This window comes from Sipha flava, unplaced genomic scaffold (genome assembly GCF_003268045.1).
Source record: "Sipha flava isolate LNK unplaced genomic scaffold, YSA_version1 42_pilon_pilon, whole genome shotgun sequence".
Classification (NCBI taxonomy): domain Eukaryota; kingdom Metazoa; phylum Arthropoda; class Insecta; order Hemiptera; family Aphididae; genus Sipha; species Sipha flava.
In genome coordinates this window covers 2,898,607-2,921,917 of record NW_020273159.1, presented here as the reverse complement: position 1 = coordinate 2,921,917, position 23,311 = coordinate 2,898,607, and the positions used below count along the sequence as shown (strand labels likewise).

The 23,311-nt window shown below is 26.3% G+C and overlaps 2 protein-coding genes across 9 annotated transcripts; one reads left to right on the top strand and one right to left on the bottom strand.

The window, feature by feature from the left end:
* Positions 1-2,429, top strand: LOC112689187 (SUMO-activating enzyme subunit 2-like). Of its 2 annotated transcripts, none has more exons than XM_025562764.1 (2): positions 1-289; positions 347-2,429. In XM_025562764.1, the coding sequence occupies exon 2, from the start codon at positions 355-357 to the stop codon at positions 2,245-2,247; it is 1,893 nt and encodes a 630-aa protein (XP_025418549.1). In that variant the 5' UTR covers positions 1-289; positions 347-354; the 3' UTR covers positions 2,248-2,429. The 2 variants fall into 2 exon arrangements, with proteins under 2 accessions (XP_025418549.1, XP_025418548.1); XM_025562763.1 differs by having other exon boundaries at positions 7-285.
* Positions 2,430-4,140: 1,711 nt separating this feature from the next.
* LOC112689260 (protein kinase shaggy) lies at positions 4,141-23,200 on the bottom strand. 7 transcript variants are annotated; one of them, XR_003149114.1, is made up of 10 exons: positions 20,242-20,344; positions 18,842-19,032; positions 18,124-18,207; positions 17,949-18,059; positions 17,637-17,874; positions 16,347-16,540; positions 14,855-15,056; positions 14,585-14,775; positions 11,537-11,584; positions 4,141-4,332 (listed from the first exon to the last, which is right to left on the bottom strand). XR_003149114.1 is itself a non-coding variant. In XM_025562891.1 (9 exons), the coding sequence occupies exons 1-8, from the start codon at positions 22,314-22,316 to the stop codon at positions 14,588-14,590; spliced, it is 1,293 nt and encodes a 430-aa protein (XP_025418676.1). In that variant the 5' UTR covers positions 22,317-23,200; the 3' UTR covers positions 11,497-11,584; positions 14,585-14,587. The 7 variants fall into 7 exon arrangements, 4 of the variants coding, with proteins under 4 accessions (XP_025418676.1, XP_025418677.1, XP_025418673.1 ...); XR_003149113.1 differs by lacking the exon at positions 4,141-4,332 and adding an exon at positions 7,471-7,746; XR_003149112.1 differs by lacking the exon at positions 4,141-4,332 and adding an exon at positions 9,624-10,321.
* Between the last annotated feature and the right edge of the window lie 111 nt (positions 23,201-23,311).

Here is a 23,311-nt window from a genome sequence, read left to right as displayed (position 1 = left end):
ACTCTGCCATTCATGTTTACCGGTGACCGGCATGGTTTATTAACAATCGTTATCAATATTGTTCCGTATCGACCAATCGCCGTTCGCCAATTGATGAATATTAAATAGCGCTTGTTCTGGAGTCGTAGTTAACTAATCTCGGCGTCGGTCAACAATTATTCGTTCTTTGATCGAGTCCATTGCACGTTTTCATTGTTGTACAATTTTTTTTGTCATTCGCCGTTCCATTACCACACTCTGCGATCTGCATCTTCTACGTACCATTTTCAACTTTAAGAAATACCGGTATGTAAGTAAAGACTAGTATTTTTACGCAATATACATTATAATCAATTTGTCTCCACAGCTCCAATCATGGCGGCTACCATTGTGGGTGTCTTTCAGCCCGAAATGCAAAATCTCATCAAAGATTCCAAAATCCTTTTAGTTGGTGCCGGAGGTATTGGTTGTGAAGTGCTCAAGAATCTTGTGTTGACGGGTTTCAGCGATCTAGAAGTCATTGATTTGGACACAATTGAGGTCAGCAATCTAAACAGACAGTTCTTGTTCAATAAGCAGTCAGTAGGAAAAGCTAAATCTCATGTTGCAAGAGAGAGTGTATTGAAGTTTAATCCAAATGTTAATATTAAATCTTACTTGGGTAACATTATGGATCAGAATTACGATGCGAGTTTTTTTAGTAGATTTAAACTTGTTATAAATGCTTTAGATAATAAAAAAGCACGAGCTCATGTTAACCGCATGTGCCTTTCAGTTGATATTCCTCTCATTGAATCTGGTACAATGGGTTATAGTGGTCAAGTTGAGTTTATTAAAAAAGGAGTAAGTTTGTGTTATGAATGCTTGCCTAAACCTGAACCAAAGTCTTATCCTATGTGTACTATAAGAAACACTCCTAAAGAACCTATTCACTGCATAATTTGGGCTAAATTTTTGTTTAATCAACTGTTTGGAGAATCTTCACTTGATGATGTTTCTATGGAAGTTAATGAAAAAGATGATTTACCCAAAATATCGGCTCGAGAGTGGTCTATAAAAAACAATTATGATCCTACGAAAATGTTCAAAAAAATTTTCATTGATGATATACAATACTTATTAAATATGAAAGATTTGTTTAAAAATAAAAGAACTGAACCAATACTTATGTCTGAATCAATCCTAAAGGAAGATTATGCTGATTATAGTCATGAATCAGATTTAAAAATTTTAGATTTGTTTCAATATATATCGATGTTTAAGGATTCTATTGTAAAGATTAAAAATAAATTGGACCTAACAAATGGAAAAAATTTAGTTTGGGATAAAGATGATGATGATTTTATGAACTTTATTGTTTCTTGCACTAATCTTCGATCTAATATTTTTGGAATACCATTGAAGAGCCATTTTGACATAAAATCTATGGCCGGCAATATTATTCCAGCCATTGCCACTGCAAATGCAATAATTGCTGGCCAAATTGTAATACATGCATTGAGAGCACTAAGTAAAAATTATGAACGTTGTCAAAGTGTGTTTTTAAGAGCAAAACCCAATCACAAAGGAGCAATTCTGGTTAAAGATAAAAAACTTGAATCACCAAATCCAAACTGTTTTGTATGTTCCGTTCATGGAGAACTTATTTTGCGTCTTGATACAACACGTATTACAGTAAGACAATTGGATGAACTAATTTTAAAAAAAAAATTAAATATGGTTTTACCTGATGTAATGGCAGATAATAGAATACTTATTTCCAGCAATGAGGATGATGAGTTAGATCTATACTCATTTTCACTTAATAAAATTCAAGTTGTACATGGATCTAGACTTAAAGTTGATGATTATTTCCAGAACTATAGTGTCATCATTATGATACACCACAAAGAAAAAGCAACTGATGAACAACCAGATTTTGAAATATTTAATAATATGGAGGATTTGAGAAAGCGTGATGAACAATTGATTGCAGAAGAGAATGCAAAAATTGTACAAGAAACGTATGACTGTGTCATAGAGGAATTTGAAAAAGACGATTATAGGGTTGATAAAGTGAAGCCTACTTACGGATCAATAAGAAATGAACAAACTGATACAGATATGATGGAAACGATTGATAGTGAACACGAAGTAAGTGATGCAAAAGAGTCGCTGACGGATAGTGGTGACCAAGAAGTCAGTAATGAAGAAATATTGGCACTAAAAAGAAAATCTGGAAATGAAGAAGAGACTTCAGAACCCAAAAAAAGTCGTTTTGATGAATAAATTGTTATTCATTTGTAAACTGAATAATATTTAGTGTTGTATACATCAATAATTTAGTAACTGTAATATAAATTTACTTATAATTATGTTCCTGTTAATTATGCGATACTGTACATTTAATATTCTAATATTCTGACTACATTATTAGTATTATTTAAATTCAAATTCAGATATATATAATGGGTAGTAATGTAATTTTTTTTTTTTAGATTAACTTATGAAGAAAAACCAATTTTTTTTTTTACATTTATGAAATTTTTTAGATTTAGCTAAATTTTATGTGGATGAATTTTAATCTGTAATTATTGATATTTAACTAAAATTTCCGATTTTTAAATGTATTTCTTGCATGCAAATAAATTACAAAGCATTTTAATTAGAATTCAACGATACTCATTAGTTATTATAAATTAATCAGGACTCAAACGCGGTTGAATAAATATGACTACCTACTGAGATATTTTAATATAGTTATACTTAACATTTTATAATTCCAAGACAACATTGTTGTATTTTTTTATGTGTTTTATTTTATAAGCATAAAACTCGATGTAATATAAATTTAAGGTAACACATGAAATTTGAGGCTTTTAAGTTATACATTGATACAACAGTTTGTGCCATTTTAATTATGAAGAGTATGAATTTACTTGTATTATATTTTATGTTTATGAGATTAAAATAAAATAAATAAATTATACATCAATTACCTTAATATATTCCAATAAACATTTGCATTGAACTTGTCAATTATTGAGTCTTATTCTTAAATTATTATATCAATGAAACAATTTTAGGTCGATACTAAATCCTACTTGACATAACAGACGAACCTACAGTATTTTACTAAAAGTAAATATCCAAACAATTATTTCTTATAACTGTTTATTTTCGTCTTAAGCTCTGTATAAAAATGAAAACATTAATAACATTTGTTGTACATATTTAATTGTTAAACAGACGAAATTGTAAACCAATTTCATTACAAAAAATATTGCACTCTAGTAATCTAATACCGTTTACTATAAATATACTAGGGTGTTTTTTCTTCAATTCATAAATTCTTTTTGAATATATTTTGTAAAAAAGTTAAAAGGATTTATTCCAGGGCATAACTTAAATAGTAATTTATTGAAAAGGAACTATAGAAAACATCTCGAAAATAACGTAATAATTTATTTTTCAATAAAAATGTAAGCCAAAACAACCAATGATATGTATTGCATTGGATATATATGATGAGTAAGGTTAAAAAAAACTACTTAAGAAATCCGTACAATGATGTTCGGCGAACTTCTTAACCGTAGGGTTTTTGTTATAGAAGAAGACTTACTCGAATTACGGAAACAATAATATATATTATATGTGTTGCGGCAGTGATAATCCTTAACGAGCAATATTGTGTAAGATTCGCAGATATGGCAGTAAAAGATCATCTCTCACCCATTAATTTAGATAATAGACATGTTTGGGAATCGTTTTTGGTCATGGAGGAAGTTTTTTTAGAAAAAATATACTTAGTTTGGAGCCGATACATAGCAACCACTCTTTCATCCGCTTTACACGTTTGGTTGGTTGCCGTTAACAACGAATGCACAAATTACATCCAAATTTGTATCTATAACAGCCAAACAATAAATAAAATAATGTGTTTGTAAAACCACAAGAATTTAAACAAGGTTCATCGGTTAATATATTCATAACAATATATGGACGATACGAGTAAACTTACAGGCGAAACTAGACACTTTTATTAATTCGGGCCAAATGAAAAACATAAAAAATATTTCTATTAACAATTGTATATTGTAATTCTTTTTAATACATATATTTATATTATAATGAATATTTTTTCACAATTTAAGTATTTTATAATAAATAAAAAATTATAATAATATACGACGATTAAATAGTATTAATTTTTTAAATTCTTCAATGACATTCTCAACATCAACGTTATTAGTCAAAGACTGTTCCATTTATGGTAGCATAAGTTCATCCAAACGGTCTTGTTTCATGGTGGATCGAAGTTTAGTTTTACATGAGTGAATTTAGAAAATGCTCTTTCACTAGAAGCACTGGTAACTGAAATCACACAAAAATCTAATAATTTTTATAAAATTATTATATATACAATCAATTTCATTTTTTCGGAACCAATCTAGCCATGTCCTACAATCTTGTTTAACAAGTTGTGTTATACAATCTAAATTACGAGACAAATAATGTAGACGGATTTCAGATATTAATTCCTCTTCCGAAATATTAAAATATGACGATAATAATTTAATATCATCTTTATTTGAGTCAAGTTTTAACATTTTCCCGACTGCTGTGATTAATAATATTGTATCTTGGTTTCTCTAGACATCATAACATAGATAAGAGAATCTAACATGGGAATATAAACAGTAACACGAATTTTTTCCTTTTTTTGTATTGAAAATATGTTCATTATCTATTTTGTCATCAAAATGTTTTGATTTTTTAATTAATCGATGGTTCATCAATATCATATCTTTGTACATTTTTTAAACTGTTGTATATGCTTTATCATAGAAATCATTATTACAACGTAATTGTTGTAAAGCTGAACAATGATTCTTAATTTATTGCAACCAATAAATTAATTAAAGGATTTTGAAGTTTTTGACTTAGGTACTTTCAGAAATAATTGTAAAATAGGATGCATTAATTCTAAAGAAATATTAAAATTAAAACTCTGACTATGCATAATAATTCCTTTTCCTTTAACTTTGACTTCAGGCAATTTCATTATTTTATTTACTTCAGTTATTGTTTTTATTATAGCTGAAAAGTTTTCACGAATTGCAGATACTGCCTCTGCTCTACATGCCCATCTGGTTGTGGATAAAGATTTTAATGATTTTAATTTTAAATTTATAATATTTTTAATTTGTTCAAATATCGCATGGCGTGTTGGACTTCCCTCAGTAAAATTTTAAACCATTTGAATAACGTCCAAGTCGAAAATGATCAAAATTTCTATTCGTGAAATACAAGATTCAAACAATGCACATAAAGTATTTTCGTATTTTGTTCATTTCATTTTGATTGTACACCAGATATTTTATCAGCCATTGATGCTGCTCCATCAAAAAAAAAAAACATACTACTGATTCCTATTTTAAATTTAATTCCAAAATTATTAATTTTATAACATTAAATATAAATTCTACAGTAGTTGACACTAACTGTTTTAGACATATAAATGTTTCAATTGGTTTGTTTTGTTCATCATCTAAGTACCTTAGGACAATAGCCAATTGTTCTATATGACCACAATCACTAGTTTCATTCGTCATAATTGAAACTAACTAACGTATAACGTTATGTAGAGACTTAATTAAATCATTTTGTATTTTACTACTTAAATATTGGGCATTTTTTTTTAAGTGAGATTGAATTATAGGATTATATTTCTTTAATAGATTGACAGTTTCTAAGAAGAGTCCTTTATTCATACTTTTAGAACTTTCATCGTGGCCTCTAAATAATCGTCCCGTTTTCGATAACAATATAACTACCTATATCAATTAGACATTTTAAAACTTCTCTGTTATGAAGACGATCTTTATCTCTATTTTTTAAATCTAATTCGTTTTGAATTTTTAATTGAACATCGATAGAGACACCTGACTTAAATATCGATTACGAGTATACACAATTTGAATGACATACTGATTTCACATGGGATTAAAACCATTACATGCATCTTTTCAATTTGAATGTTCTTTACTTATAAATGCTTGATCAATATAACCCTTAATTGCCACATTATTTAAAGAAAATGCTCGATAATAAAAACAGAATACTGCATTTTTACTTTTACTGTATTCCAACCAGTTATAATTATCATACTATGTATTTCGAAAGCTATGAAGTCTATTCCCAAAAAAGTTTTGGATGTGAAAGAAGACGGACTTGACAAGGCCCTTCAGATAGTTTTACATTACGCTCTATACGCTCTTTTGGAAGTGGTAAAACAGGGTCATTTGGTAAAAGTTTTAGTGATTTCAGCGTTATTTTGATCAATAGTTAAAGGTACTTTAGAGGAAATTGAATTGATGTAGCTAAATTAGTTTTGTCAGTATTAGTACATGAAATTGGCGGAAATGATACATTTTTGTTCAATTTTCGGATAACAAATCTATTAATAAAAATAATAATTAATAGTATTAGTTTTTATTTTAAAATTATAAATAAGTATAAAATACTTAAATCTATTAATTATAATAATATATTATTTATATTCATTACAGTACCTATATTACACAATATATCTAAACAAAAATTAATTTTATATTATAACAAATGATAGCTTAACTTGGACATTGAAGGTATCAAAGTACACGAAATAATAGAAATTACTTACAACAAGTAATTTGAAAAATTATAAATGACCGGTCTTTTAGACAGCGACGCGACTAACGGGGGTTAATAATAAATAAATTATTTGGTGATTTATACTAATGTGTATAATAATAATAATTAATATGAAATTATATTTTAAACAATAATTACCTTTCCATGATTTTGTAATGTAAGAATCTTGTGATTTGTGAACAATCGCTGGTAAAAATAAGAATTTATACTTATAGAAATTATATGAAAATATTTAAGTACGTAGAATCGATGATAATTGTCTAAAGGTAATAAACATTACCGATTGGCGATTTGTTACGTAAAATTAACTATTATTTTCTATAGAAGAATTAAAAAAATAAACGTCAAATGTCTTAATTAAACAATAACTAATAAAACCAATTATTCGAGTACATAGAATAGACTTATATTATAATCCTTATTTGTACCAAATGTACCTATATATTAAATTATATCAGTGGTTCTCAATCTTTTTAAGACTGCGACCCAAATTTTCTTCCAAAAATCTATCGCAACCCCATAGTCTTACATTTACAGAATCAATAAAAATAATTTCAAAAAACAAATTTTTTCTATTTTATTACTTATTTACTACTTTATAATAATAATAATAATAATTAAGAATTTTATTATTATTATTATTAATATTTAAATATTTTCTATTAGTTTTATAGTCTATAGTCTATACAATTTAAAAAAACAAAATTTCTTACAATCTGTATAATTAATAAAAATTCTCGCTACCCACAGTTTGAGAAACGCTACTATACTACATTATAGTATTATATGAAACGTACAAATGAATACATTTAAATGTATAAACATATTACTTATAATGTCTAAATAATTATTAAAATATATATTTTTAGTTAGTATTATGCTGGTTTTCCACTAAACGGACAAAAAAAAAACAAAACACAAACTCGTGTCGAATAAAACAAAACGGGAACTTTTCGCAAACATTTTGAAGATCGACGTATTTTGCGACAGTAGAAGCTTTGTTTTTCGTGTCCCGCTCGGAAGCGCTAACATCAATAGGTTTCGATGTATTTTGAAACTCGAGTCTGTTTAGTGGAAACGGTCGTGTTGTGTCTGAAACGAATTACGAATTCTATACTTAAATACTAGACTAAGTAAGTAAACGAAAGTAATAATGTAATAATATAATAATAATATAATTAATTTAAGTAATTTGGTGTATAGCCAGTGTTGTAAAGTATTTGAGTAAAATTATTTGAATAAATGTATTCATTATTATATATATATATATATATATATTATTATGCTTAATAATTAAATAATAATAATAATAAATAAAAACTCGTAACAACCATAGGAAAAGGATCGAATACAAAAACCAAGCTCGAACAAAATGTAGCCCGTTTGATGGAAACAAAAGTTTTGGTTTTGTTTTTGTTTATCAGGTTGTTGAAGACTCAGACACAACATAAACACAACTGTTCGTTTAGTGGAAAACCAGCATTAGGTCAGGCCATCAGAGCCATCCCAAAGATGAAAATTAAGGGGGGAAGTGAATAATATGAAAAATGCCGACTACAATTTTGTTACTCAATGTAAATAGTATAATTAATTATATGTAGTCGCATTTTTACTTTATAACATGTATATATGTATCAGTGTCGCACGTTCTTAAAATCGACAATTTAATTATATATTTATTTATATGTATATAATAAGTAGTTATATAAATTTTGTTCGTGTATACACTGTATTACCAAATATTTAATATTTGTTTTTCATAAGTAAAATGAGATCCTTCTAGGCTATAATGAAACAAGTCAGACTGCCGACTGGTGTTTTTATTGGGGGTGAGATACCCCCCCCCCCCTTCGGAGCGGGCCTACAGGCCATGTCCTGACTGGCCTGACCCGTAGTTTCGCCTTTGAGTAAACCGAAAAATCCGATTTCACTAGTTCACAATATTTTTTTAAGACCAGAATATTATTTTAAACGTAACTTTTTTTTTTCAGCGAACAGCATAATTTTTTTCTAACGTAAGTACTCTTTTTAGAATTTTTGATTCCCAACAGATCTGATCTTTCTTCAAATTGAGAATAGTTATAATAAACTATAGTTAATTACATTTTGATCATAAAATATATTCTTTTGTTATTCATAATATAAAAAAATAATTTAATGCATATTATTTTTATCGAAAAGTAATAAAATAAAATGCTAGAAAATGAACAACCAACAAAGAATTTTTCAGTAAATCCAATGTTAATAAATTAAAAAAATTATTTTGGCGTAAATTTTTTTTTAATAGAATAACTATAGTAGGTATATCTGCAACGAATAAATATCCATATCTTCCTTTGTATGGATAGTCTTCAAACAGTTATCAATAAAGTATAATATAAGAAATAATAGGTACTATAAATATAGAAATATATGTATATTATTTATTTTCTACGCATATAAATATTACACATACATTATATAGCATATATAATACACATAATTTATACATATGTATAAATATTATATATAATATATAATTATATTTTTATATATATGCTATGGACTAACAAAATCTTTTTTGTAACTAAAATTTTCTGGCTTGACATTAATATTTAATACATCAATGCTGTTGGATACATCATTATTTATATTAAATTAACATTAAATGACCAATCAAATTTCATAAAAAAAAAAAATGTATATTAAATTTGGTTTATTTTTCTAAACAAAACTGCAAAATCAATAATTTATATAGGATAGTCCATGTGAATATAATATAAATAAATAATACATGACAGAAAAAAAGTTTAGAGAGACAAGAACATATTTTTAATTTGTATACATTTTAATGATTTTAATAATATAATATCAAAAAGAACACTAAATAAATATACATATTATGTACGTATATTAGAACAACCAATTGAAAAAAAAAATAATCAAAGTTAGTATTAAAAATGTGTACATAGTACAATAAAATAATAATAATAAAAAAAAAAAACTCAAAATTTTTATGTTAAACTAGCCACAAACTAATCATGTCTATGCAATGTATTATACATATACAATATTAATGTTAAATACTTTACACTTTTACACAGTTATATAGAGCATCTATATATGTCTAATAAAATAATTGTTCTTTAATATAACAACGTTGAGCTCTAACAAATTGTATCTACGCCGCAGTAGTATCATTTATATCGTTATAATTATATAATTTTTTTTTCGTGTAAGCTTAAAAAAAACAACATATTTATGATTTGTTTATATATTTTTTTTATAGAGAATATGGTTATTAGCATTTAACGCAAGGGGCTTAAGACAATTAATAACATACATATACCATAAATGACGATTAATAGATTATACATTGCCCAAAGCATATTATTCTTGAATATTTGTCTAAATAATTTTGGTGGATTAAATGTAATATGTATTAAACGATTATACACAAAGTTAATGGTTTCTATATTTTACACACATACATCGATCTGTATCATTTGAAAATATGTGCCAATAGGATAAATTGCATGTGGTAATTGATTTGTATATAATTTTTTATACCACAAGATGGATTTTATAATATTCCAAATTTTTGAGTTAATTATTAAAATGATAAGTCTATTTAAATTTAAAAAGCGTGTTTTCTTTCCAATACTTCTACAGTCTTGAGAAAAGATCCCTAGAGTATGACCAAAAAAAAAAAAAAAATAATCAGAATTTAAATTAATTTAAAGATACCCATCATCAAGAGAAACATAAGTTTGTATAAATAAATTAAATTCAAACATTTATACAATGGAATTAATTTTATTTTTGACAAATAAATTGAAATCATTTATAAATTGCAATTACTACAAAATACAAAACACAAAAATAGTAAGTCCATAAAAAAAAAAAGAGAGAAAAGGAAGATATGGAAGCACAGTACTTTACAATAGCTATTTTATTTTTTAACTAAATATAATTATAGTTTTGATAATTTTAATGATTGTGACCTATATGAACTTTAACAATTTAAACATTTTCTTATTTAAGAAATTGTATGAGTAGTAGCTTCAAGAATTAAGGTATTCAATAAATATAATTATATATTAATAATATTGATAGCCTGAACAATAATGTGAGTGATTTTTTTTATTTGTGAAATTATTATAAAAAAATTTACAGTTAAACTTTCTACAAAAAATTTCAGGAACGTTGGGTATGCGCAAAGAAAGTTTTTTTAAAACAATGCACAATTTATATGTACAAACTATTTGTAATTTATTAATTAATAGATGGTCTAGATTATTATTACTACACATTGTGATTATAAAGCTTTAGACCTACCCCTTTGTTTATACATGCACATAGCAATATATATTTAACACTATAAAACCATAATAATTTGCATTATATACACAAGTTTATTATAGTAGATATTAATACACATTTAGTTGTTTATAAAATTATATATATCTTTGGACTTAAAAATAACACAAAAAGCAAGTAATTGAGAAATAGTTGAAAATTTGGATTTAATTTTAAAAAGCTACACGTTTTAACAAGAACCTTAGAAAAAACACATAACTTAAATAAAACTTTTTTTTTTAGGAAAAATAACAACATAATAATATTTGAATAAAATGAGGCTAGTTAATGGATTCAATAATTTTTTTTAAAAACTTTAATCAACAAAGAAAAACAATAGTTGTTAGTTGCAGAGGAAATGACCATACAATTTTTTATAACTGTGTAATCCATTATTTTAAAAGATGAGTTTAGGTATCAAAAAATTTACCTAATAACAAAATTGATAACCTAATAAAACTTATTTTTTAAAAATAAATATAAAAACAATACAGATATGACAGATTTGTTATAAGTTTTTTATTTTGGTGTACATATACATTACCTTAATAAGTTTGTGTGATTTGATTGCCAAGGCATATTTTTGGTCGCGCTGAAAAAAAAAAAAAAAAAATTTATTACAAGTATTCTTTGTTGAAAGACAAGGTTGTTCTTTTTTGTTTTTTGAAATTGAGATACAACACTGTTGAAAATAATATTAGTATCTGCTTACTTTCAATTATAATTTTATTGAAGATCAAAAAATAAATGGTTGGATACAATTGAGAAAGAGGGCTGTTGGTGTGTGTATAGGAGGTGTAGAAAATTGAAAGTTTAGGACAAAGTTGACCAACTCCAAATAGTTGGAAGAAAAACAAAGGAGAATAATAATAATAATTAAATTAACATAATTAAAGATAGATGTGAAACAATAACATATACAAATACCAGCAAGAGTTATATTTTATCTCTAATATGTTGATACATAACAATTATTTAAACCATAGGTTCTTAATCAGGGGTCCGCAGATGGTTACTCGGGTGTCCATGGGATGGTTTTTTTTTTTTTTTATAAATAACCCAAAAATAAATTTGTTTCTATTGCGTTTATAAGATAACAATAATAATGTCTTATCCGCATTCTGCCACTTGAAAGACAGCAATATTTTTAAATATCAAACTCAAATTATAATAATCTTATATGCCATATACAGTTATTGCGATTGTAAAATTTATATGGCAATACAATCTAACGAGCATTTCAATTGAAAACGGAACCCATACTGAAACTAAAATCAGAAATCGATAGGACATTAACAACGATATTATGTTATTCTGTCCAATACGGTTCCAGATTTCAAGACAATATTACAATCAAAACAACAACAAATGTCACATTGAGACTTATTTTTAAATATAAGAAAACGTGATTATTCACAATAGTTTAATAAAGTCTTAGATTAATCATTAAAAAATAATTAAAATAAAAATAATATTTTTTTTTAAAAGAGGGAGGGGGGGTCCATGATTTTATGCTTCAAAAGGGTCTATGGCCCACAAAAGGTTAAGAATCTATGATTTTAACCATTAATAGAAGTCTAATTATAAATAATTTGTTATTGTTTTTATTAAATACAAAAACATTTTGAGGTTAAATTTCTAATGTCTTTAACTTAAATAATAAAAAAACATATCACAGCTCTATTAGTTTGTTTTTATCTACATATGACAGGTAATCTGTAAATAAAACTATAAAACTAGTGTATAATAGAAGTTAAAAAATTGGATATATAAGCTATACATGTTTAGGATACATGAAGTTTAATGTGATTACATACAAATAAAAACAATTGAAGATTTTATATTTAAAACTATGTTATGATTGTTACAACTATTACAAAAATAATCAACACACCTAATGACATTATTTAAACTTTAATTAATAATAAATAAAATCAGACATTGATAATGAAAGGAACAAATAAAACGTTTAATTTAGTTTTAATCTCAATATTTTTAAAAACAAATAATATAAAAAATCAACTTGATTACTTATGTTTTCATAAAGGAACAGTACATAGTGATTGTAATTAGATTCATAAAATATAGATAATGTATATTATTGATTATTATGGTATATCTAAATTTTATAAAATAGAGAATCAATAAAGAAACCGATTAAAAGTAGTAAAATTTATATAATTTTATATTCAATATTGTTTAGTTCAATGTATACATTTTTAACTAAAAGAAATAGCGATAAATAAATCAAATTAAAATAGCTTATATCATCACATTATTTGATAATGAGAAATTAATTTCATTGACAAAAATGTTAATATAAATTAATTAAGCAAATGGAATACCGCAAATATTTCATTAAATAATGACATTCAATTATTTGTAAATTAAGTTTAAATCAAACTGTTCAACTCTATTTAATATAAATCGTGGTATAGCTAAACAATAACTAGTAAGAAATAATAGAACAAGGAGATTGAAAAATTTTAATTTGGTAATTTATTTTAATTACTTAATTAAAATTGCTAAATAATAATTATAATAATAATAATAAATAAGAATACACAAGGAAAAATTTATGATACAAACAACTAGCATAATATTAATAGAACCCTTATTTAGATAAATATAATTTTAAATACATTATTTATTTTTTTATTGAAACTTTGTGTAACAAATAGTCTCAACAATTATTTATAGAGCAATGTTATATAGCAGCTCAAAATTAACAATGAAAGTGATTATAGAAGTGATGGCTACAGGTGATTGAGAAGAAAGTAAGTAATGAGAATTAAGGGGAAAGTTGAGTGAAGCAGCAAAAAAAGGCATAGGTGCTCAACTGACGAGGCAGGACAGTCAAAAAGGATATAGTTAATATCACAGATAGCTAGAGCATGAGCAAAAGTACAATGATGCGAGCCATTGAGTAATAATTAGAAAGAATGTGAAGGGAGAAGTCCAAAGTGAAGACGAACAAATGAGCTAATTACTTAGCAAGATAAATGTATTTATAAAACCATGGCTAAGATGGAATAGTGGGGTTTAGGGTTCTGTACCAAGTAGCCAAGTGTGGTGAAAAATTGTTATAAGAATTGGATCACAGATGCTGATCATAGGATTTAAGTCTGGGACAGAAGTTTGACTAGGGAATTAAACTGTTGGATGGTAGTTGATTTAACACTATGTTTTTAGTTAAAGTTTCAGCGATTTCATTACGAGAAATGCCAGTATGCCTTGGAATCCAAAGAAATTGGATATTAAAGCCATTACCATTGAGGTAGGACAAAATATCCCTAATTTTTAAAAGTAGATAGTTTGGAAGTGACTAGAATACATTGTATAAGGGAGACAATAGACAAGAGAGGGAGTCAGTAGTGATGAGGAACTTGTTGGGTTGTAAGTTGGAGGTAAGATGGAGTGATTCAATAATGGAAAAGTATTCTGCCATGTAGGACGATGCTATTGGTAGTAGAATACTTTCAGTTTATTATGTGTTTAAAATTAATATTATTAATATAAATATATAGTAGTAATAATAATAAGTTTAAATAAACCAATTTAATAACTACTTACATACAACATTAACCTTTACCTTTTAAACAATTTCATTTGAAGGTTGCCTGGAAGTAGTCGATGATGACGGATGACTTGGACTATCTGGATTAATATTTTCAGGGGTGGATGGTCCACCACTAGCAGCAGATGCTTCATTTCCGCTTCCAACAGAATCTTTTAAATGCTTAGGTATCAAAGCAGATTTTAAAGATCCAGCTGCACTCAATTCTAATAAAAATTATCATAGTATTTACTATAGAATAGAAACTAAATTTAAAATTCCTAACAAAATATTAATATTAAGTACCTAGTTGTGTAAAATTGAAAAGTGGAGGTAATGACCGTCCATTTGGTAATCTATGTAGTGGATCTCGTAGCTCATCAAAGAATGCATGAGCACATGCTTGTAATGGAGACACCCTAAGTGATGGAGTGTATTCAAGTAATACAGACACCAATTCAACAGCTTCTGCTGGCGTCCGCATACGGAAAACCTTTATAAATGACGCCTTTATCATTAACACAGAATTTTCGCTTCAAACACACACTTAATTGAAGTTAAAATATTAAATTAAATAAATATAACAATTCAAAAGACATGTTAGAGCTCTAATTGCTTTTAAATTCTACAATTAACTATCAAATGTAGCAGTAAATAACAAGTTGAATACCACTTTTACGAGCATATGCTTTATAATTTAAAAATTTACCAAAGAAATTAATTTAATAAATACTGATTATTTTGTAAAACTGAAATCACCATTTTAAAATATTAATAATAATAAACTAAAATATGTCATAATGTCATGTATGAGCACATTGTTAAAACTCTTTAATTACAAAGAGTGAGTCAAATGGTTATATTTCAGTAAAAATCGGTTAGATGTTCAAACAGTCGCATAGTCATTTTTAGACTTACTCTAATTTTTTGATGAACATTGCTGTTTTTTGGGAATGACATGCGTTGCAGCATTAACTGCAAGGTACATATGTTTATTAAAAATTAAACTATAGATTACCTCTAACATGTCTTGATAAAATAATATTAAATAAAACAAAAACATGAAAAGTTAGTTAAAAAAATGAAAATAAAATATTATTATAAAATTAAAAAATAATCTAGTAAAAATTATTTAATACTTCTAATAATATTAATATAAATTAAACTAAAATTGAAATAAAATTAACAGTTTTATTTGAAATAATTTTTTAATGCAAATATTTATGAATGAATTTATTCAGAAAATTATCAAAAAGCAAGTACTTTTATATTTTATTTATATAAAAATTATTAAAAATATTTAATAATTATTTTTAGATTATTTATATATATATATATATATATGTATATAAGATTAATCTTCATTTAATCTTAATTTCATTTTGTTATAATTACTGGATAACATAAATTATACTGCTTACAAAATTAAGAAATTGATGAACCCTGTAAATTGAACTTGCTCAACAATATTTTTAATTTTTATTCTTCAATGACCTACATTAAAATATATCAAATATCTAGCTTATAAAAATGTCTTAATACATTAAATCTATAATGCCTAATATTTATTTATTGTACTTAATTATTTGTTATTACAAAAACTTACATCTATATACAATTTTAATACAACAAAATTCCAAATTAATTAATAATAAAAGTAAAAATTGTTTTTGAATAATTATCAGTAGAGATAAAAAGTAATAAAAATTATATAAAGCAAACTCTTTAAGTTTATAATTTAAATAAAATATCATGTTAATTTAATTAAAAATAAAGCTAATACAAGAAAATAGCTTACTTTTGACCAAGGGTGCGATTTTATTTGAGGAAATTTGAATTCGGTATAATTAGGATTCATTTCCCTAATCTGCTCTCTTGTTGGTGTGCCTAGAACTTTAATTATCTCAACTAATTGATCAACACCAGAGTCACCTGGAAAAATTGGTTGACCTAGCATGAGTTCTGCTAATACACAACCAGCACTCCATACATCTGAAAAATTATTTTTTTAAATTAAGTATACATTTTAATTAAAAAACTATTTTACAATATTTGGTAAAATAAAAATTAACATATAATATTTAATGCATTAACTGTTATTATTTTTAAATTATTTAAAATAATAAATAAAAATATCAATATGTATTTTTAGTATTATAGTATTAACAATAGTAAAGATTTAAACATTAATTAAGCAGCAAAAATTCCATAAAGTACCTTGTATGTAGATATCATGATGGATTTTATATTGATATATCGTAAATTAAGTTCAGATACATATATATTGTATAGTACTATATTAATGCGTTAACTGCCACATGACCACCGGCGATCCAAGTCAGTTCAGCTTATACAACACTAAACAATTTTATGCCCATTTATCAGAACTCTTTGCATTTATAAAAATAGCTATGACAGTTTTGATAATATTTATATGGTTTTAATCGGTAAATCTTGTATAATACACAGAAGAAAAATATATTGGGTCGCCAGCGGTCATATGGCCTACAGATAATTTATTTTTAACCATGGGCTGCTCTTGGTCTTGTTTTAAGCTTTGCCAATATTAATAAATAAAATTGTTGCTTCACTGATTTTTACAGGTTTTATTGTAATTTTTGGCTATTTTATTTTACACTACCATTTCCAAAACATTTATCATTTATTATATTACTTCAGTAATAACTTATTTTTGTTGTGACTATTATATTCAGTATTTACATATATAATATACATTTTTTATTAAAATACATGTCTTAACTAAGTTTGAATATTTTGATGATTTTCTTCAAAACAATCTATTTTATTTTTTTTATGCCGTGATAAAAATAATATTATTCTAGCTCCAAGCCATAATAAAATATAACACATAAATTCATCAAAAAGTTGCTTCAAAACAATATTATAAGTTAGGTCATAGATCACCCATTTGGCTTTACAATAAATAACAACATTTGGATCGCAGGCAGTCAATGTGTAAATACATCAAATATTTGTTAATACTTATTACTTTAAGTATTTGATAATATTATTGATTTAACTAAAATACCGTTTTGTTTTTTTTTTTTTTGTAAAAAATAATAATTACCAATTTTTGTTGTATAGTCTATAGCACCGAAAATCAGTTCAGGTGCTCGATAATATCTTGAACATATGTAGGAAACATTAGGTTCACCCTTGATAAGAGTCTTAGCACTGCCAAAATCACACAACTTTAACACCCCAGTTTCAGGGTTTAATAATAAATTTTGAGGCTTGATATCACGGTGACATATGCCTAATGAGTGAATATATGCCAAACTTCGAAATAACTGGTACATGTACAACTATAAAATAATATCATATAAACCATTTTATAACAAAAAATGAAATTATTTATTGTTTATAATTTATTACAAACCTTAATGTAGTTGATCGGAATAGTTTGCCTTAATTTGCTATAATGACGAGCAACTTTATACACAGTATCTGGTATATATTCTAAAACTAAATTTAGGTAAACTTCATCCTTCTAAAATATTTAAAATAAATTATGATGAGTCTCAAAAAATAAAAAGTATTAAATATGATTTTACCTTGTCACCACTTGAATAAAAGAAAAATTTCAATTTCACTATGTTACAATGGTCTAAACGTTTCATTATTTGTAATTCACGGTTCTAAAATAACCAATAAAATTAATTAATTTAAAAATAAACTATTAAAATAAATAATAAAAATAAAATATTCAACTGAATATATCTAAATTAATTAAAAACATAATATAAGCACTTAAAATAATGATTTTAATTTAGAATTCTCACTTTCAAAAAAAAAAAAAAAATATATGACTAATATAAAAGAAATGTGCTAGAATTTATGTTATAAAGTAAATTGAATAAGTTATATCATTGTTTGTAAAATAAAACTACTATAAAAACAAAATGTGTGCATCAATTGACAATTGTTAATTTATCAGGAACCACGAAAAAGTACTGTGAAATAAGTGAAACCATGCCTTATAAAAATAGCTCAGTTACTGATATATAATTACAAATTTATACAGGTATCATAACAATACATAACATATGTGCTTTTAAAAATAATTTGTTTATTTTGAATTGAAGAGAATAATCAAAGGCAATGATTTTTAAAAGCCAAATAAACTTCTGAAACCCATCATTAAACTATATTAATATACACCACCTCCAAAGGCAAGACACTAATGCTAACTCAAAGGTGCTGCTTCTGTAATACCTTAGTTTTATAATAGTTGTCACTGATAATAATAGATAACTAAAATTAAACACTTACTTTAAATCTTTTATCTTGAAGAACTTTTTTAATAGCAACCATTTCTCCTGTATCACATAATTTGGCTTGGTACACAACTCCAAAACTTCCGTTACCAATAACCATTGTATCTGTATATGACACCTCCAAGGGTCGATCGGGGCCTTGGCAAGGATTTGCCACAACCGTAGTGACTTTACTGCCATCTTTACCTGAAAAAAAAAAAATCATAAATAGTATAATTATAATATCACTGATCAGAACTACCTACAAAGCAACTTAAAAAAAGTACTTTCCTCTTCCCCTATACATTTTTCCTACATAATTTATTTAAATATAAGCATAACATCAGATATAAAATTTTTATAGTCACAATATTGTTGATAGTCAATAACAAAAACAATATTGAAATACATAAGTGAAATACAAATAATTTAAAACTAATTAAGTACAAATTTAAATGTATACAGATAAGATAAAAAATTAATCATAAGACTAAGTTATACCTGTTATCATACCTATTTATAAATAAAAAAAGAATCACAAATTATAATAAAAAGACTTGGTAATTTGCAGACAAGTATAAAATAAACATATTAATAAGGAAATTAAAAATTAAAAACAATAAAATTAATCCTATATAATGCCTACTATATAACTAGTAAGTACATTAAGTTTAATAAAAATTTTTAAAATTAACTATAAAAAATTAGATTGTATTATCATGAGTTCATAAAACTAAATTTAAAGGTACTAAGAATGAGTTTACATTTTTAAATCTTTCATAATTAATAACTATAAAGGATTTAAAAATGTTAATTATTAATTGATAAAATATTGAAAGCATAATGGTATACTTAATTATTAACAATTCAATTAGTTTTACATTTATTTAAAAAATTTAATATGATGGAAATTATTTTACCAGTAGCAACAAATTTAAAATGGTTGGAACGAATTCAATACAAATAAATAAATTACATAATAGATTAAATATCATGAATAAAAAACTTGATACAAATAGATTCAAATTAAAATTTTTTTGAAATTTTATTTTTTTTAACAAATTTTTAAAATATCATCGTAAGCATAATTATAAAATGTTGATAAGAAAAAATTGTTGAACTTAATAGTAAATATGGAACTAAAGGATAGATTAAATTAAATACATATTTAATATGCATAACTAATAATGAATAAACTTTTTAATAATTCAACAAATAAAGATTAAAAATAAGATTATTACTTTTTTTGTTTTCAAAGACAAATTATAAAAAATAATAGTTAAAATTAAAAAATAATGTTGGAAGTATCAATATAATTAAATTTTTTAATTTATCATTTATCATTAAAATTTCTAAATGACAATTTATTGTTGATTTCATATAAATCACTAAGAAATTTTCATAGAAAAATTTTACCTTGAAGTCTTTGACGTTCAGCATTTGCTACTACACTTGGGTTCCAAATAGGAACCACATCATTTACTGATGAATCCTCACAAGGCAGATGTAAGTCCATCACTATTTTCCTTACTAATAATCAAGCCAATGTGTTGACATTGAATTGAAAAAAGGTCTGTTATTTCAAAATCAACTTGGCACAATAAAATCAATCAATCAGTCTATTTTTAGATTTAATAAAGGTTATAAATTGAACTTGTATAATCTTTACAATAGGTAAGAGCATTATTATTAAAAAAAACAAAAAATATTAAATATTTATATAATGATTTTTATTAATTAATTAATCTTTAAGAAATGTTACTTTTTTTTAAAATTTTTACTTTTGTCAAAAACATTTCAACAATGAAATAAGTAATATAAATTATAGCAAGATATCAATATTATTTACAGTTGATTAAATTAGGAAGTCGGTGGAATTAATAAAACTAATGATAGAATAGGTTATTATCTAATATTTAATATTAATAATTATTCTATAATATATATAATGGATAAATCAGGGGATAAATCAAGTAAGATCTTAAGTAAGACTTTTTTCTAATTTATACCTTTATATTTTTGGCCTATTTCATTATGGAATGTCTGAATGGCATATGTATATACTAACAGAATATCAATAACATGTAAAACAAAAAATAAAGCTTTAATTCATTTTTTTAAATAATTTAAAAGCTCAAGAAAAAGAGCAATTCAAAATATAAATAATGTATCGTAAGTAGATTAGGTGTTTGTAATGTAATCCTAGATAGGTAAATAATAGAATTATGAATCTTTGATAATATTTTATCAAGTATGCTTTATTAGGAAAATGTAATTGTAAGTAGATTATCTACAGACCTGTAAAAATGTATTAAAATAGAGGTTTACATACTTATATTGTATTTATATATACATTTCTAACCTAAAACCTAGCATAACAAATTCCTTTGTTGAAAAATAACGATATATTTCTTAAAAACTAGGACTATAGAAAAAAATTGATACTATAATCAAATCTTTTGTAAATTAGTTACTTTGTTTAATAATCAATTTCATTAGTAATGAGTCTAATATAAAAATATAGTACCGAAGTTGCATTTTAAATGTTCGGTTTTACTAACTACAATAAGAATCAAATATTAATCCATATAAAATAGACATCAAAATAATTTAAATTACTTTGCACATAACCAAAATAATTATTTCATATCAGGCAAAAAAATTTTAATTTATAAAATTCTAGAATATGTTTGATTATTAAACTGTAGCTTAACTTTAGGATCGATAAGAATGGTTTTTAGGTAATCACATATTGGTACAAACATATTTTATACACATGTTAGACCAGTGGCGTAGCTAGGATTTTCTGAAGGGAGGTGTTAATTATAATTATTAAATATTAAATACATACGAACTAAATCTTTTATTTTAATTAATTAATATGTATACATAATGTCTGTAATAGAGGTGTGATGTATATTCGAATTCGGATAGCTTTACTATAAATTATTCGAATATTTGACTATTCGAATATCAGTATTCGATGCTACAATACCTATTATTATTTAACATTTTGTGTTGCACGAAAACGTAAACGAATAATTTTCGTCACATATTGTCGCAATCGCGATAATGTTAACCTGTATATATGTAATTAGTATTGTGCATTATTTTATATTTCATATTGTATTATCGATTTACCTATATTCGTATAATAATGTAATATATGATACGACTCAAGGGGGGTGTCATATCTACTTAACACCCCCCTTGTATACGCCACTGTGTTAGACATATCAAATAATAATTACAAACAAGCAAACAAGAAACTACCCTTTCACAGTATAGATGTTAACTTAAATACATCAAAATTATACAAAAAGTAATGTGTACAGGTAATAAGTCGTAATGGCACAAATTTTCTAATAGTGTAAGCGTATGAGTGAGTGAGTGTGTATTTACGTACTTATAACTTTAATTCCGCCCAAAGGTGGATTCGGGGACGTTTTGTTTCCCTCAGCAAAGGAAGTGGTCCTGGGCCTTCCGCTCATGACAACCACACGACGTCAGGCGGCGGATGGTGTGAAATGTTGAGTTCTCTCAGAAGAGCTCTGAAGTCGATCGCCGTAATAGATGATAGTCGTCGTCGACTCTTGAGCGTGCGGAGGGGTGGGCAGCTCTTTGGTTTTACATAATTCGTATTAATTGGGTGCGCGGAAGAAATATACGGATGGTACAAAATGTGTGCCGGAGAAAAATCGGAACGACAAAAAGTAAACGTGATATATTGCTCGACAATTTTTTTTTATTGATAAAAAAAAAAAAGAAGAAATTTTTCTGATACGCCTATCTGGCCTGGTTCGCGGCCCACATACTACACTACTACCAGGTACCCGAGGGTAGTAGTGGTGGCGGCAGTGGCGGCGGCGGCGGCAGAGTAGCACATTGGAAAACAACTATACACACACGCACACACTGGCGAACACACGCGCGCACGGTACGCCGCGTTAACAGACCGGACTCGACGCCGCGAAAATTTCAATATATGCCGCGGAAAGGAGTGAAAGAGAGAGAATGTGAGAAAGAAAAGAGACGGATACACACAGTGAGCGTGGGAAAGGGAGGTACGAAAGTACGAGAAAAACCGTACGATTATTGGAAATTTAACGTCGACGTATTAAACGATAACTATAGTAATATATTATTTCCACACTGCGGTGTCAGTCAGGTCGGCGCGCGAACATTCGTCAACGGGGAGGCGGCGATAATCCACTGCGTGCGCGCGGCCTGGACGAAACGGTGAAGAAGATGCGAAGAGCGTACACTCGCGCACGGTGTCGTCTGTAAATTTCGTTTCGATCAAAAATTCACAACTCCATTTTGGAAAACGTCGGCGGACGCACACCAGACATTGACCCAATCGGAACGGATCGGAGGACCCCGCCCCGCCCCTCGTCACCCAGCCCTACACCGCCACGGCCCGCTCCCGCTACCGCGCAATGTCGAAAACGTGACCGTGACGTCAGTCTATTGCGTTGTACGCGAC

Bases quoted from the DNA above. Each gene is read 5' to 3' on its own strand.
- LOC112689260 (XM_025562888.1), bottom strand. From the start codon at position 20,341: ATGGACTTACATCTGCCTTGTGAGGATTCATCAGTAAATGATGTGGTT. The intron at 19,033-20,241 runs GTAAAATTTTTC...TTTTTTTTTCAG, and splicing joins TGAACGTCAAAGACTTCAAG to GTAAAGATGGCAGTAAAGTC. The intron at 18,060-18,123 runs GTAAAATCATAT...TAAATATTTTAG, and splicing joins TTTATTCAAGTGGTGACAAG to AAGGATGAAGTTTACCTAAA.
- LOC112689187 (XM_025562764.1), top strand. From the start codon at position 355: ATGGCGGCTACCATTGTGGGTGTCTTTCAGCCCGAAATGCAAAATCTC.